Below are 16,107 nucleotides of genomic sequence, written 5' to 3' on the forward strand. Positions count from 1 at the left end.
TTTATGGCTCATATTCCATAATGCCACGTGTTCCCTTCCTCTCCACCCCTTCTCCTCCTTTCACTGTGTTTCACTACACTCTTCCTCTGTCTCCTTCTACTTCAGTTTTCCACTGTCACATTGGTTCCTCATTCGCCATGAAAATCATGCTCAAACTATAATCCTTAGCAATTCTCTATCTATAAACTTCCCATTCATGGCTATGTCTTCTCCTCTCCATTTACCTGAACTTCATTTCCTCTCTCCACATGTCACCCTCAAACGCCGTATTTCCCTCTCCAAGCTCCCCTCCTCTGCTTATTCCTTTTCTCGCCACGCCGCCTCCAACGTCACTCTTCGCGCCGCGCGAATCCGCGCCTCCAGAGATGATTCTGCGCTGGCTGAGCGAGTGGATGACGTCAAATGGAGTGGGAACGGCGTTCCTGCCGCTAATGGAAGGGGCCGAGATGTTGCCGACGGCAATGGCGCTGTCGAGGGATTCGCTAACGGCGCCAGTAATGGGAGCTTGGTGACGTACGGTTATGAAAACGGAAACGGAGTTGCTGCGGAGGTGGTGGTGGAGGTTGAAGCGTCCAAGCTGAACGAGGATGAGAGGAAGAAAAGATTGGAGGAGATTGGAAAAGAAGACGCGTGGTTTAAGCAAACCGGGAACGAACAAGTCGAGGTTTGTTGTTTTGATTGCGTACGAGCAGGTTCTTTGTGTTGACATGAAATTAAGTATGGGCGTTTGGTTTTTCGCAGGTGGCAGTTGCGCCTGGGGGTCGTTGGAGCAGGTTCAAGACTTACTCTACTATACAAAGAACTTTGGAAATTTGGGGATTTGTTGCCACGTTCATCTTTAAGGTTTGGCTGAACAGCCAGAAGTTCTCTTACAAAGGTTAGTCCACCCAAGAGTTAAACAATTGTTTCGATCCGCTGGAATTTGTTGTTATCATCATCAATATGTTGGTTATGCCGTATTTTATGTATAACTTGATTCGACTTAACTTGTAGAAACATTGGTTCTACTCTAAACAAATTTCCGCATACAATAATGTGTTTGAAGTGCTCACAAATCTGCTGGGTCATCTCCAGGAATTTAGGTTACTTATTAGACAGATACAATCTACCATGATTTCTTACTGGCGGAGTTTCTAGTATTATGTTAATCAAGTAGCGATTGCAATCATAAACCAATTTTGTTGGGATGTTTGGAACGTTTTTTAATCACGTGGAAACTAATTCAATGACTTGAGTACAGAATATGCGAGGTGTGTGATTTGTTATGTTATTTTTCACCACTAACACCTTAGGTTTTTTAATCGTTGGAGTGGTACTATATGCCTTTGCAACTACTTGATACCTTCCTATGCAAAATTATGATATCGAAGTATAGAAATTGGAGTGCATGTCATGGTAGGTTAGTTGTGTTAGCATTGTTGACTATTGCTACATTTTCAACTCTTAACTGGCGTAAAACTTCAACATTAATCACACTAGTGTTATGAAGTTACATTACCATTTTTAGAAGGACACCAAATAAGGATATTGCACATATCTCTAGTTAATGAGATCTTAATACACCCTGTCATGTTTTGGACCAGACATGTAGACTGCTGACAAATGCGGACAACCCAATGAAAAAACCCGTTTACACCTAAGAATAAAGATCTACCTAGAGTGTAAAAATATAGGGGACCTAATAAGAAATTTTGGATAGACTCTTATATCATCTAAGAATTTGGACTTAGGGTTTAATTCAACCATATATAAAGTTCTTTTAAGGTGAGGATTGCCAAGCTTTATGAGAACTACATAAACCATATCTCTAGAAGATGCAAGACTCCCCCCCACACTGTGAAGTTGTTCCAAAGAGGTTGTAATTAATGCGACTAAGGGTGTGCATAACCAAGGAGACTTTTCGAAATATCCCTTCATGCCCAGGTTTTGTGTGTATTAATGTGTGGGTGGTCAAATAATGAGTGTAAGATATACTTTGATATATCTTTGAATTTGGATTTAAGGCTTAATTCAGCTCTACTAAACTAGTTTATAAGGTGAGGATTACCAAAGCCCTATACTAAATACATTAGTTACATCTCTAGTCAAGATGGGATCTCAACACACTCCCAACGTGGCAATGCCCAAGATTGGATATCTAGATTGAGGACAAATGTGGGTGATCTAATAACATGCCCTCAAGCCTATATCTGGACATATAGAGTGTAGGCAAATATGAGTGACCAATAATTGATCTATGATAGGCTTTGATATTATTTTAGAATTTGAGTCTAAGGCCTAACTCAATTCTACACAACTGACTTATTAGGTTATTGTTGCCCTCACTTTGCAAGGACTACTCTGGCCATATATCTTAATTGTTGAGGGACTGAATATCCCCTCCTCACCCAACACAATGAAAGTGGTTCAAAGAGGCTGTGATTAAGTTGAACTTGGGGTGATTGGCAAGGACTTTTCAAAACACCCTCATGCATTGGGTTATGAGCCTGAATCGTGGTAATATAGGTGGCCTAGTAATGGGTCAAAGATAAAACTCTTAAGCAACTTAAAATTTGGATTTAAGGCCTAAGTAACCTTAAAATCAACTTGTAAGGTGAGAATGGCCTAAACCTTATAAGGACTATGTTAACCATCATATCTCTTGTTAACGTGAGATCTCAACATCTTCATGTCTAGGATTAAACATTGAAGCATGGGTGGTCCAATAACAACATGCTCACATTTTTCAGGATTGAATATCTAGTGTGTATACAAATACATGTTATTTAGTTACAAGTTTAAAATAAGCTTTCATACCATCTTAGAATTTGGGTTTAAGACCTAATTCAACCCATAAATCGGGTTATGAGGTGAGGATTGCTCAAAATTTATAAGAAGAGGCTACAAGTAAAGTGAGGTAGAGGTTGCCATTGCCACAATTAAGGAAACCTTCGAAAACCATCTTTTCTTATTGGTATTTACAATGTTAATTTATGGTATTTACGATCGACATCTGTTTTATAGCTTACTCCTAACTACAACCGAAAGATCTGTTAGTCTATGTAGTGTTTCTGTGTTGAATTTATTGGATATCAGTTTCTGTTTTTATTTGATCTGAAGGTAATATTTGCAGGAGGAATGACTGAGGAAAAGCAAACCTTAAGGCGGAAGGCCCTTGCCAAATGGCTGAAGGAAAGCATCCTGAGATTAGGTCCTACATTCATCAAAATTGGCCAGCAGTTCTCTACAAGGGTGGACATTCTTCCTCAAGAATATGTTGACCAGTTGTCCGAACTTCAGGTAAATTGGAGTGTTGAACACAATTTATTTCCCTGCATTGAGATCTTTGAACTAATTTTTGTTACTGGTCATATTTATCATTTAATAAAAAGATGAAAGGCTAAAATTCTTGCATATAAATTTGTTTTTCATTTGTTTCTGTATGCATGGGATGTGACTTTCTAGTTATATTCGAGCATTCTGTTGACTGTTCCTTATTCTACTATGGTCCTTTTTTGTGTCTCACAAAGTATAAGATTATCAATCAAGTTGGGGTGATTACAGTGACTTCCTTTGAGGTCAACAATGCTTCTTACACTTACACCCTTTTCTGATTGAAGAATTATACCTCCTTTGCACATCCTTGCTTTTGTTATTTTTAAAGATACCATGATATTGAAATATGTGCACTTTAAAGAAAAAGTGTAAGCAAGACTTTAATATAATATAAAGGATGAGGGTGGTGTAATTTTTCAATCAAGAAAGATACTATATTATGATTTGTACATAAAATCAGGGAATCTATTTAGTTTTTTAATAAAATATGTGCATGAACAAGCAGGACTTTGATATATAATAAGGGAGGTCAGGGCAATTTTTTAATCAAGAAGGATGTAAATGTTTTACTTTTGTTAATCTTGTAATGAACTTTCAATCTAGTTAAGAGTAGTCCTAGATTGAAGTTACATCTACACTTTATTATGCTAAAATACATTTTCATTTCTCGTCTTAAGTTGTGCCTAATCAACATGTGTCCATAAACGGAATGCCAAATGACCTAGACACATTTTGATGTAGTTTATTAATTAAGAAACATATTTCTTGTTATAGGATTGAATGATTTGTTTGTAATTCCAGTATTCTTGTGGTCTAAGCTTTTCATCTTGCTCATATACTTCAGTAGCAAGTAATAAAAGGGTTGTTGAAAATGTTTCCCCTGAGTTCTGAAGCTGATGACAAGATGATCTTGACATAAATCTACATGTAAAAAAAAACATAAATTAAAATAAAAAAAACAAAGGTTGCATTTCTTCGGGGCCTTAGTTGCTTCGTATTTTGGGTTCAGGATCAAGTTCCTCCATTTCCTTCGGAGACCTCTATAGCTATTGTTGAAGAAGAGCTTGGATCTCCTTTAGGTGATATATTTGATCAGTTTGACTATGAACCAATAGCTGCTGCAAGTCTTGGTAATCGTTTACCTTTCCCATCCTGTATTGTATGTTCATATTTGATGAGAAGATGGGAATAGTCAACTCTTCTATTTTTTCTAATACAGGTCAGGTTCATCGTGCAAGATTAAAGGGAAAGGAAGTTGCTATTAAAGTGCAAAGGCCTGGTCTCAAGGGTCTTTTTGATATTGATCTTAAAAATCTGAGGGTCAGTGTCATAACTTAGGCTTTCCTGTTATTTTTTTATGGTGTTTTGCAAAGATCCGATTTAACTTTTTGATAATTCTGTTATTTTCTCTCAAGTTTATCTCCTAATAGTTTTGTTTAACATTCCAAACCTAACAAGTGCTCTTCAAAGTTCGTACTATATTATGGATATGAACCTAAATATTTCATCTGTATTCTCTTTAGGGAAAATTGCACTTATCTCTCCTGAGCTTATGCTCAATGACTCTTACATCCCCTCTAGTTTTAAAATAAACCTTCATCTCTCTTATGTTTTAATAAAATATCATTAATTCCCCCTCTAGTTTTTAAATAGACATTCACCTTGCTTATGTATTTAGTAAATGACTCTCATCTTCCTTGTATTTTTAAAAATGTCAGAGTAAAACTTAAATAAAAACTTAAGAAAATTAAAAATTAAAGAGTTTTTTATAAACATTTTTTTTATAAATAGAATAAGGGAGCTGAGTGTCACTTTTTAAAAAACGTAAGAGAGGTGAGTGTCATTAGTGAAAACATAAAGGAGGTACATGTCTAATTAAAAGTTATAAGGAGTGGGAGTGTCATTTTATTAAAAACATAAGGGAGATAAGTATCTATTTCAAAACAAGAGGGGATGTGTGTGTCATTTAGTTTAACCTTAAAAATGGTAAGTGCAATTTTCCCTTTACTTAATGAATGTTTCTTGTAGTTGCACTTCCATCCTCGGATTTTTTTTACTGCATAGAACACTGGTACCAATGTTTTTTCTTTAACCCCAGGTTATTGCTGAATATCTTCAAAAGCTTGATCCAAAATCAGATGGTGCAAAGAGGGATTGGGTTGCTATTTACGATGAGTGTGCCTCTGTCTTATATCAGGTGATGATTTCTGGAATTCTTATATTACTTGGGTTTACTGAACTGAAATAAGTAAATTGTCTTGTTCCCCATCATCTTGGTCTAATACTGTTATAAAGTGAGGTCAAATAATAAGATTGTAGAGAAACACTTCTTGTATAGAGTTTGAGATTAGGCCAAAGGTTTTAAGTTTTTATGTTCTGTGGAATTGCATGCGAGAAAGCTGAAGAGTTCCTTTGCTTCATGGGAGGCTTTCATGATAAAGATACTAGAATTGTGCTGGGTGTAGGTTCTCAAAGACAAAGGATATAACTATATTTGAGTTGTTTGGAGAGAAGGGATTAGGTGGCCTGCAAAGGTACTTTGTTATGACCTGCAGCTGTAGTCCTTCAAAAAAGAGGCATACTTTTTGGGTGTCCCAGATTTCATATTTTGTTGGATGTTTTAAGAACTGCAAACAGTAATATTAATTTGCTAGTGTTACTGTGCTACATTCTATTGATGTATGATAACGAGTTTCTTGTGTCATTGATGCCAAGATTAGGAAGACAGAGAAGTTTTAGAGAATTTAATGCTTGCATGGATTACCAGAAGCTAGATCATAGTGTTGCATTATCATAGATGGTTTACGTATGAAAAAATCTTGATGTAAGAACTAAGAAAACCATCTAAATAATACAAACTGGACTTAGATCATACATAAGAGTGATCATTCCAGTCACTTGAGTTGTGAATGTGTTCTTGTTTTGGTATGATGTATGCATGTGTTCTCAGCAAATCACATTCTCTGACTTGTTTCTGCAACATGAATTAATAATTTTCAGGAGATTGATTACACCAAGGAGGCTGCTAATGCAGAATTGTTTGCAAGTAACTTTAAGAACATGGATTATGTGAAAGTTCCTACAATATACTGGGATTATACAACACCACAGGTTTAACCTTCATTACCCTTGTAATGTAATGATACACATTTCCATTTTTATGTCTGATAACTTATTTATTTGCAATCTATGTTGCCAATGCAGATTCTGACAATGGAGTATGTTCCAGGAATTAAAATAAACAAAATACAAGCTTTAGATCAATTGGGTGTTGACCGCAAAAGTTTAGTAGAATCTTTATTTATATGCTGTCAAAATCACTATGAACCTGTTACATTGTTACCTTTTACTTTTATGCATCTCTGTTGAGGATGGAACCTAACTTGATTCAAATTATTATTTGTTATCTTCTACAGGTTAGGAAGATATGCTGTTGAGTCATACTTGGAACAAATTTTATCACATGGTTTCTTCCATGCTGACCCTGTGAGTTTGTATTTTTAGTATTGATATCAGAAATCTATATATATATTGTTATATATGGATTGACTATCTGGTAAATTGTATAGTAAAGCCAAATTGGTAACTGTCTTTGAACTTGCTCTTATGCTGCAACATTAGCATCTATTGTTGAAAGAATGAGATGCAAGCCACCTGTTTTATGATTAATATTCATAGCTATGAGATGGACCCAAAAGGACTGTATTCCTTTCAGATGATTTTTTTTTGTAATCAATACATGTTTACATTGTTCCTGCAGCATCCTGGAAATATTGCAGTTGATGATGTCAATGGTGGAAGGTTGATCTTCTATGATTTTGGAATGATGGGGAGGTATGTTCTTTGTCCTTTGTGGCAATTTTATTTATAAATTCACCAGCAGCACATACTTAAAGCTTCGTGAGATGGTTTTCCTTACAAATATGTCTGGTATTGTTTGTGCCTTACAGTATCAGTCCAAATATTCGAGAAGGTTTGCTTGAAGCATTTTATGGGGTTTATGAGAAGGATCCAGAGAAGGTAGATTCTTTTCATGATCCGTGTCTATATGAATACCATACGATATCACATTATTTAGTCAAATACTTACCAAATGAAGCTTGTGTTCTGGTCTATTAGGTTCTACAAGCAATGATTCAAATGGGAGTTCTTGTCCCTACTGGAGATATGACTGCTGTTAGAAGAACAGCACAATTCTTCCTTGACAGGTATTTATAGACCAATTTAGTGGGGGATATACCATAAATGTAAACACCTCCAGTACTTAAACAATGATATTATCTCAAGTTAATATCATCATATGGAAAAGTACCAGGACGGGCTGTACTATAACTTATAAATTGTTGATTGTAATACAGATTACAATTCAGAAAAAAACTTAAACATATCCTAAATTGTAGAATCTGAGTCAAACATTTCATCTTGAAGACTGGTTTTGCAGATTCAATATATTTTCGTTAGATAGTTCTTTGGTTTGTTTCATTTATGACAGTCATGTCAGAAGCTGAAATGCATTGCTTGTTGAATGGGGTTTGTGGAGAAACACCTGTCTGTCCTGATTTATTATGATGTTAGAAATGAGCCAATTTCTATCTGAATTTTTTTACAGCTTTCTGATCTGTTTTGGATTTATTAGGTTATCTTATTGGGGCATAGAGGAAGGAGATGTTTTTAAGGAACAGTCAGAGTAGTTAGTTGGGGACAATTTGAACAACTGAAGGGTTTTTTTTTTTAGATAAATAAGGAAGAGGATGTATTAGAAGTGAGTCTATTCTGTTTCGTTATCTTTTGGGAAACTGGGTATTGGCTCTAGTGCAGAAAATGCTTAAAAAAAATTTAATTTTCTTCTTCCCTGTTCTCTCTCCCTTAAAACTCAACCAATTTCTGGATTCCTAGCAGTTTTTATCTCAAGAACAACTTATGGTACTGATTAGTTATGTTTAACCTTGAATTTATTGTCTTCTACAGTTTTGAAGAGCGCCTGGCTGCACAAAGGCGTGAGAGAGAAGTAGCGACAACTGAACTTGGATTCAAAAAACCATTAAGCAAGGAGGAAAAAATTAAGAAGAAGAAACAACGTCTGGCTGCTATTGGTAATGCACCTGGTGTAACTGAATACATATTTTAAGTTAAGGCTATATAAATGAGCATACAAGTATTGTTTTTCATTTATCTGCCATATGTGAAGATAAAAATAGCGTTTGGTCAGAATGTATAATATGCAGGTAATCTCCTACCCAGCTACGATATTTTTATTTGCAATTAAAACTTTATGAATGTCGGATCAATAATTCTTGAGGATCATTAAATTGTATGCAGTAGCATACAAGTTGGTGAAAATTGAAAAGTCCATGCTGAATTGCATATACCTTGATTTTATTTAGGCATTTTTATCTTTTATTTGTTTTAAATTTGGTTGGGTTTTTCCTTATTGGTTATAATGATTTTGTTTCTAAAGTTTGGCTTTCACTTGCCTCAACTAAAAGAATTACACATCACAAACATCCAGTAACTCAAATTATTGAATATTATTTTCCCTTAGTTTGATAATTATGCAACCCATGGGCTTATTGCTTGCTTAGTTTGGAATAGGGATGTATTATGATACCATCTCTCTTGCTTTAAACAGGTGAAGATTTATTATCTATTGCAGGAGACCAGCCATTCCGATTTCCTGCTACATTCACATTTGTTGTTAGAGCCTTCTCAGGTAAATGTAATTAATGCATAGGGGTGTTCATTGAGTCAAGTTACCAGTGATTCAACTCGACCCAATCCAACCCATTTAGTTTGGGTTGGGTTTCATTTATGATTGGGTCAAATCTGACCCAATTCAAACTAATCCACTCTTATACGGGTTGGATGATGAGTTTAGTATGAGTGACTCAAGATCCACTCTTATATTCGTGTTATGAATAAATTGTGTTATGTTTTTCTTTTCATGTCTTGAATTGGTTTGGATAAACTTGTTATGACTTGACTTATTTGCTTACTTAAGTCTTGAATTAACTTTTGTAAAGGTTGTGCTATTTTTTAGTTAGTTTGATTTGATACTTGAAAATTACAACTATCAACAAAAAAGGGAAATTTTTTCAAATTTTGACCCAATTGACCCAACTCAATCCAACCCGATCAAAAGTGGATTTGGGTTGGATTAGGTTTAACATCAAAAGTACAAAAAGCCAACCCAACCAAACCCAATAATTTTTTAGTGGGTTGGGTAATGGATTTGCCTAAATCCTTCCAAACCCAACCTACAAACACCCCTATTAATGCATGAATTTGGATATCTGATGCGTGTGGTTGTAAGGCAATAAGTAAATTTTTGTCTGTGCAGTGTTGGATGGCATTGGAAAGGGGCTTGATCCACGTTTTGATATTACTGAGATTGCCAAACCGTAAATATTGTCTTCATAATTTTTAATTTTTGAATTATTTTCAATTGTTTATATCAAATTTATGTTTTATGTATCTGATGCAACTAACCGTCCTGACCATGTAGTTATGCCCTGGAGTTGCTAAGGTTTCGTGAAGCTGGGGTTGAAGTTGTCCTAAAGGTAGTCACAAACATGATCTATTGTGAGTTCAGTAAATATGATGATTTCTTTCTCTCATACCTATCTTATGACCTACAGGACTTCAGGAAGAGATGGGATAGACAGTCTCAAGCATTTTACAACTTGTTCAGACAGGCTGATAGGATTGACAAGCTCGCTGAAATTATCCAAAAACTGGTATTTCCCTGATTTTCAGAAATATAATTCAAATTAACATGACTCATACCTGTTGTTTGTTTTGAACTTTTACTATTCTAAATCACTGGTTATTGAAAGTAATTTTTCCACAGGAGCAAGGTGATCTAAAGCTCCGAGTTAGAACTTTGGAATCTGAGAGGGCATTCCAACGTGTTGCTGCAGTCCAGAAGACTATAGGGAATGTGAGTCAAGCTAACTTATGACTTATTTGAACCATAAAGTTTACATGTTTCATCCCTTTGCTAAAGTTTGTTTTACTGGTGTAGAACATTGTCATTCTTTCTGGTTAGGATAGGACCTCAATATCTACTGTAAGCAGCTCTAGGCTCCCCTGTTGTATGGTCACTCTTGCAAAATCTAAGTTTTATGGAAATGAGAATAGCTATTTTCATGTGGTGGCAATACAGTACTATATTAAATCAACTTGTATATGCGTTTGTAGATGAATGTAACTCTCATTTATCTGTCTTTTATACTTTTTATGCCTACATTTCGAGTGCCTAACTGCCCATGCATCCAGTTATATTTCAAATACTGCAAAGGTGTAACTGTATGATGTCTACCTTATAACATACTTGTATTCAAAATCTCAATATTTTTCTATTTCTCCGATGGCTTTTAAATGATTGATGGACGTGTGTATAAATAGTTGTTGACTCTTGGACACAATTTCATGCTTTTATACCTGAACCTATTGAAAGCAAGATGTGTGTTTCTCGAATCCTTGTTCTCATTAATGAATAATAATATTACTGGAGGAGACACTTGGAAAATCTGTTGGGATGTTATGGGTTCTGTTTGTTTCTTGGTTTGAAAACTGTTTTCTGTTTTTTTGTTTAAATAACCTGTTTTGACGAGTAGGTTTTGAAATTTGCTTTCAAATTTATTATCTCATTTTTAGTTTATGAAATTTAATACTAAAAAACAAGAACATCTCGGAGTTGCTTTGATTTTCAACTTTCAGTTTTCTATTATTCATATTCTCCATTTCACTTTTAAAAACTGTTTTAATAATAATTTTTAAATATTAAAAAAACTTTGAAACACATTCTTATATTCATGTTAAATTTGCTTTCAAATTTATTTTCTCATTTTTAGTTTATGAAATTTATTACAAAGTGGACTTTAAGCCTAACTCAACCCCATAAAACCGGTTCATAGGGTTGAGGTTTGCACCCACTTATATACAATGAAAGACTCTAATCTCTAGTCGATGTGGGATCTCCAACACACCCCCTCACGCCGAGACTGCCAACTCGTGCGTGGGACTATATATTATGGGTGGTCCGATAGCGGGTGGCACGATAGGCCCAACAAATACTAAAAAACAAGATCATCTCGAAGTTGCTTTGATTTTCAACTTTCTCCATTTCACTTTTAAAAATCAATTTTTAAATATTAAAAAACTATGAAACACATTCTCATATTCATGTTACCTTTTTGTCAATTAACAGGCAGTGGCTGCTGGTAGCCTAATCAATCTTGCAACAGTTTTGTATCTCAATTCAATTCGTGTAAGCTGTTCCCATCTTGCATCTCTTTTTTATGTGGTGTGATCTCAGTGCTCAGTCATGGATTATCTTTTTCAGGTGCCTGCCATTGTAGGATATATATTCTGTGCAATCTTTGGTTTTCAAGTGCTCTTGGGCATTGTAAAGGTCAAGAAGCTAGATGAACGGGAACGATTGATAACAGGGACTGCATAAGCAGCTACATGGTGAATCTTACTTTATTTTTTCTTCAAACATTTCTATATTTAATATGTTCTGTTTGTGATGCCATGCAATAATGTTTACAAGATGGTGAAATAGATCATTTAGCAATTTTATGGCATGAAAGTTTTTTCCCATAAATTGCTGTACAGTTTTTGATAATAAGCATGGACGTTGTAACCTTTTAGAGCTGAGAAATGTGACATGATGGCATCACCCAGGTACTATAGTATTAAGTCCGTCTTCAAACAGGGCCTAGTCTTTTGCTGATGTAATCAATTTCTTGTGTGTAATATTCTGGTATATTTTTAAATAGAACAATGAAAAAGATGTATCTAGTTATAAATAACACTTTTTACCCCGTCTTCTATACCTTTTCTTTTTTATTAAATTTTAGTGTCGTGAATTGCTGTACAGTTTTTGATAATAAGCATGGACGTTGTAACCTTTTAGAGCTGAGAAATGTGACATGATGGCATCACCCAAGTACTATAGTATTAAGTCCGTCTTCAAACAGGGCCTAGTCTTTTGCTGATGTAATCAATTTCTTGTGTGTAATATTCTGGTATATTTTTAAATAGAACAATGAAAAAGATGTATCTAGTTATAAATAACACTTTTTACCCCGTCTTCTATACCTTTTCTTTTTTATTAAATTTTAGTGTCGTGAAATTCCTTGACACTATTGTTATCATGGAGTACAGGTTCTCTATGCCGTGCTGGAGGGAAATGAAATGTTATTTAATTAAGCGAATGTAGGATATGAGACTAATGATGGATATAACAAATGCAAATTCTAATGTATATCCCTTTTAAGGTTTAGGATTGTTGTTCCATCCATTCTAGTGTCTGTATCATAGTACATTAGGAGGCTGTTGGTATGTTGGTGTATTTTTTCTCCTTGGTATCTAAGAAACCTTGTATTCGGTATGATAATTAACTTGCGTTCCTAGGCGTCATACATTTTTCATGTCCTATGATGCTAGCATCCCAGCTAGGGACCGATCTTAAATGCTAACATGAAAGTACTGATGTGTAGAGTTAGTTATATATATAACTGAGATGCGAGATAGGGTATTCAGAATACTTAAGCTATCGATAGTTTGGTATTTTAAAATGATACTATGCTGTGCCTGTAGGTCTTTGCCATGTCCTTTATTTATCGGTTTTGCTTGGGCTTATCATTGCAGATTTAGGATCGAGAAATAGCACATGTTCAGTCATGGTTACAACTCAACCAACAGAGCATGAAAAGAGTAAATGACCCGGGGAGATGATAGAAAGCAATACCCAATATTTCGGAAGGCTTTCAGTATGTACACAAATTCGAATTAGCAAGTGATGGGGTGTAACTGCACCTAAATTGATAAGGCTCTTAACCAGAAAGTACTTTAAGGAAGAAGAGCACCTCGGTGATTAACAGCGAGTGCGAGAAAGTAGAGAAATTTCACAAGTACTTAGAGCCACATTTTTGTCATTACACCCAACCTCACTCCCAAAATAAAAAATAATTTCATGTAATAGTAATAGCCGTATAGTAACTTGTATAGGCATCATATAGACTTTGCATATATTCACAATTACATTCCACTCCCGAATTGAACCGAAATTTGTCAAAGTTTAGCTATTTTCTATATAGCATGACTGTTGTAATAACTATAGTGTATGATGTAGCTTCCAACAAAAATTGAAGAGGAAGGTTTGCCCGAAATTGACTTCCATGGATTTGTTCATTGAGAAATGTCTGCATGTGTCATCGTTGCGCGTTAGATTTAAATTGAAGATAAAACGATAGGCTTTTTTCTAGGTGTTTATGCAAGTAATTTAAGAGTTTCATATCCTGAGAACCTCACTGAAGGTCATCATTGTGTGCAGAGTCTATTGAATTCACGTTGTCTGTTTCATCGCTTCCAATGTCTTATTTTCTGCTGTTGCTATTTTGGCATTCTGATTCTTGTCCTTGGGAAAAAAAATAATTATTTTCTTTTGTCTACGCTCGTGCTTTTCTTCTACGCCCTTCTCCAGGATATGCATATGACGTGAGAACCTAATATGCCAAAATTATATAACTGCATACAATAAAAGTGACAAGGATATGGCGAAATATGTCAAGGATTCCCGTATGGTAGATGGTTTGCAACCTTTCATAAAGGACGGGAATTTATTATGGCATACCACATGGGCATGTTCTGTTATCTCCGTCTCTTTCTAAACGTCGAACTTCAATGTCGTAATAAATAAACTCATTTCACTCTGCTCTCTTCTTCATTACCACAATTTTCAAATTTAGATTCTCTAAAGAGTGGTTTCACTACTGTAAACAGAACAGAACACAAGTGGTAAGGCGCATGTGGTATTATTATTAACCTATGTAGCATAGAGAGTGATATGTTACACACAGAAATACATATAATTTATATAATTTTTAGAACGTAGGATACGAGAACATAAATTTATATATTATATAAACATGAATTATATAAATTATATATTATATAAACATGAATTATATAAATTAATAATAAAGATTTATTTACATAAGTATGTTTCAGTTTTTTTCATTACTAATTCAAAATGATTTCTTTATTATTTTTATAATCATATTAAAAATTCATCTAAATTTGAATTTTTAGAAAATTAATGTGTTTATCTTTATTAAAATTATGTTAGAATCCTGTTAGAGTTGTCAGAAATTCAACAAATATTTTTTGAATTGAACATTTCACCGATACTTATCCTATAAGTGTCTTTCGATTATCGATATCTGATACATGTGTCTTTCACATACAGTCCATTTATACATAAAATAAATCTTGATCTCAACAAGTATGTCGGCAACTGATTAAGATAAATTCTGTTTCATGTTCCATTGGCTGAAAATGTTGAGTACCTTCTGTGGGTCGAGAAGACAAGCAAGACAAATTCATTCCTTTCAAGATCATTAATAGGCATGAATGAAGAAGAGGGAGAAAAAATAGTACAAACAATGGGGAAGTTAAAAGAATCCAACCACAGATTGTCAGTTTATTTTTATAGTAAACACTTACAATTATTTTTGTAGAAATTTTACTGTGACTATATTAAAATATAACACAGATAAAAAGAAAATAGGAAAAAGACAAATATATGACGGAAGAAGTGAACTGTTAGAATTAAAGACAAGTCCACATAGATGGTTTTAAATCTTTTTACAAAGAAAGGAAAAAACTACAAAAACTTATATTGGTTCAACAAGATAGTGAGATTTAGTTGTTTAATGAGACCAAACCTTTAAATTTAAACCCCTTAGTTTAAATTTAGTGTATGAATATAATTTTATACCAATTCACATAGCTATTTTAAGTTTACACTTTTTTTTACAATTTTATCTTTATTCTTACAATATTTGGATAACTATTTTTTTTTATGAAAACTGTTGTACTAAGTGTTATTTTATTTTGATAATTGTTTTCGGTATGTAAGAATAACGTGGACATATATGCGCCACAGCCACTGTTTCTACTAGTTAACATGAAGATCAATATATTATAAACTAATTAAAAACTATCACAAATATAAATTTTAAAACAATTATTAAAAAAATCTATAATTTTATTATTAATGAGAACCTTGGCTGAATGATGTTGTAAAAATCACTCATACCACCAGTGCATCTAAATTAAATAACTAATATTTTTTTCATTGTTTTTACTTAATATAGACATGTAAATTTTTATTCCTGAAAATTCTTAGTTTTATATACATTTTTGTGTGTGCATATGTTATACCGTAAAAATTAAATGCAATAAGTGAAATCTGAAAGGTGATTGGGCAACAATAAAAGAAAACAAAACGTAGATTTCAGTATTTTGTTCTCTGGCGACAATTTGCATATGTTACATGAAAAATAATAATGGAACATTGAGTATTTGTCCTCGCCATTCTGGCATGTTTCTGCATAGAGTCAACGAACAATAATTTTGAGAAAGTTTTGGACAAGCAAAAAGTTCCGTACGCTACACTGTCCATAAACTTTATATAGAAACTATGATAAGTAATCTGAAATTGACTTTTTCCTTTTCATAGTTTTTGCAATTGACGGATATTGGATAACATAATTTAACTGCACAATTTGCAGTAAACACAGTATTCAAATAAGCATATATTTCTAGCTTTAGAGAAAGCATCAATCATTACAACTTACAACTAATACACTATTCAGGGAAGAAATTAATGAGGGATGAATCACTTCACTACTCAAACAATGGAGCAATGTGTGTGATCCTTGGCAAAGAGTTGGTGTAGATGTACTCTTCATCACACTTTCTTCCATGCCACCATTTCCT

The 16,107-nt window shown here is 34.1% G+C and overlaps 1 protein-coding gene across 2 annotated transcripts; it reads left to right on the plus strand.

The window, feature by feature from the left end:
- On the plus strand, window positions 1-13,493 carry ATH13 (ABC2 homolog 13). Of its 2 annotated transcripts, none has more exons than XM_068624133.2 (21): window positions 1-664; window positions 742-877; window positions 3,113-3,279; window positions 4,325-4,445; window positions 4,535-4,635; window positions 5,414-5,512; window positions 6,316-6,426; window positions 6,520-6,597; window positions 6,730-6,801; window positions 7,076-7,149; window positions 7,266-7,335; window positions 7,435-7,523; window positions 8,284-8,408; window positions 8,945-9,025; window positions 9,653-9,713; window positions 9,818-9,872; window positions 9,951-10,049; window positions 10,163-10,252; window positions 11,525-11,584; window positions 11,660-11,787; window positions 12,487-12,738. In XM_068624133.2, the coding sequence occupies exons 1-20, from the start codon at window positions 197-199 to the stop codon at window positions 11,774-11,776; spliced, it is 2,274 nt and encodes a 757-aa protein (XP_068480234.1). In that variant the 5' UTR covers window positions 1-196; the 3' UTR covers window positions 11,777-11,787; window positions 12,487-12,738. The 2 variants fall into 2 exon arrangements, with proteins under 2 accessions (XP_068480234.1, XP_068480235.1); XM_068624134.2 differs by lacking the exon at window positions 12,487-12,738 and adding an exon at window positions 12,973-13,493 and having other exon boundaries at window positions 143-664.
- The last annotated feature ends 2,614 nt before the right edge of the window (window positions 13,494-16,107 follow it).

The sequence above is a fragment of the Phaseolus vulgaris genome, chromosome 9 (genome assembly GCF_051622355.1).
Source record: "Phaseolus vulgaris cultivar YP4 chromosome 9, ASM5162235v1, whole genome shotgun sequence".
NCBI lineage: Eukaryota > Viridiplantae > Streptophyta > Magnoliopsida > Fabales > Fabaceae > Phaseolus > Phaseolus vulgaris.

What these genes read in the sequence shown, in the direction of transcription:
- ATH13 (XM_068624133.2), top strand. Translation starts at nt 197, where the DNA reads ATGGCTATGTCTTCTCCTCTCCATTTACCTGAACTTCATTTCCTCTCT. An exon ending in CCGGGAACGAACAAGTCGAG is followed by an intron (nt 665 to 741) that starts GTTTGTTGTTTT and finishes GGTTTTTCGCAG; the next exon opens with GTGGCAGTTGCGCCTGGGGG. An exon ending in ATGAGAAGGATCCAGAGAAG is followed by an intron (nt 7,336 to 7,434) that starts GTAGATTCTTTT and finishes CTGGTCTATTAG; the next exon opens with GTTCTACAAGCAATGATTCA.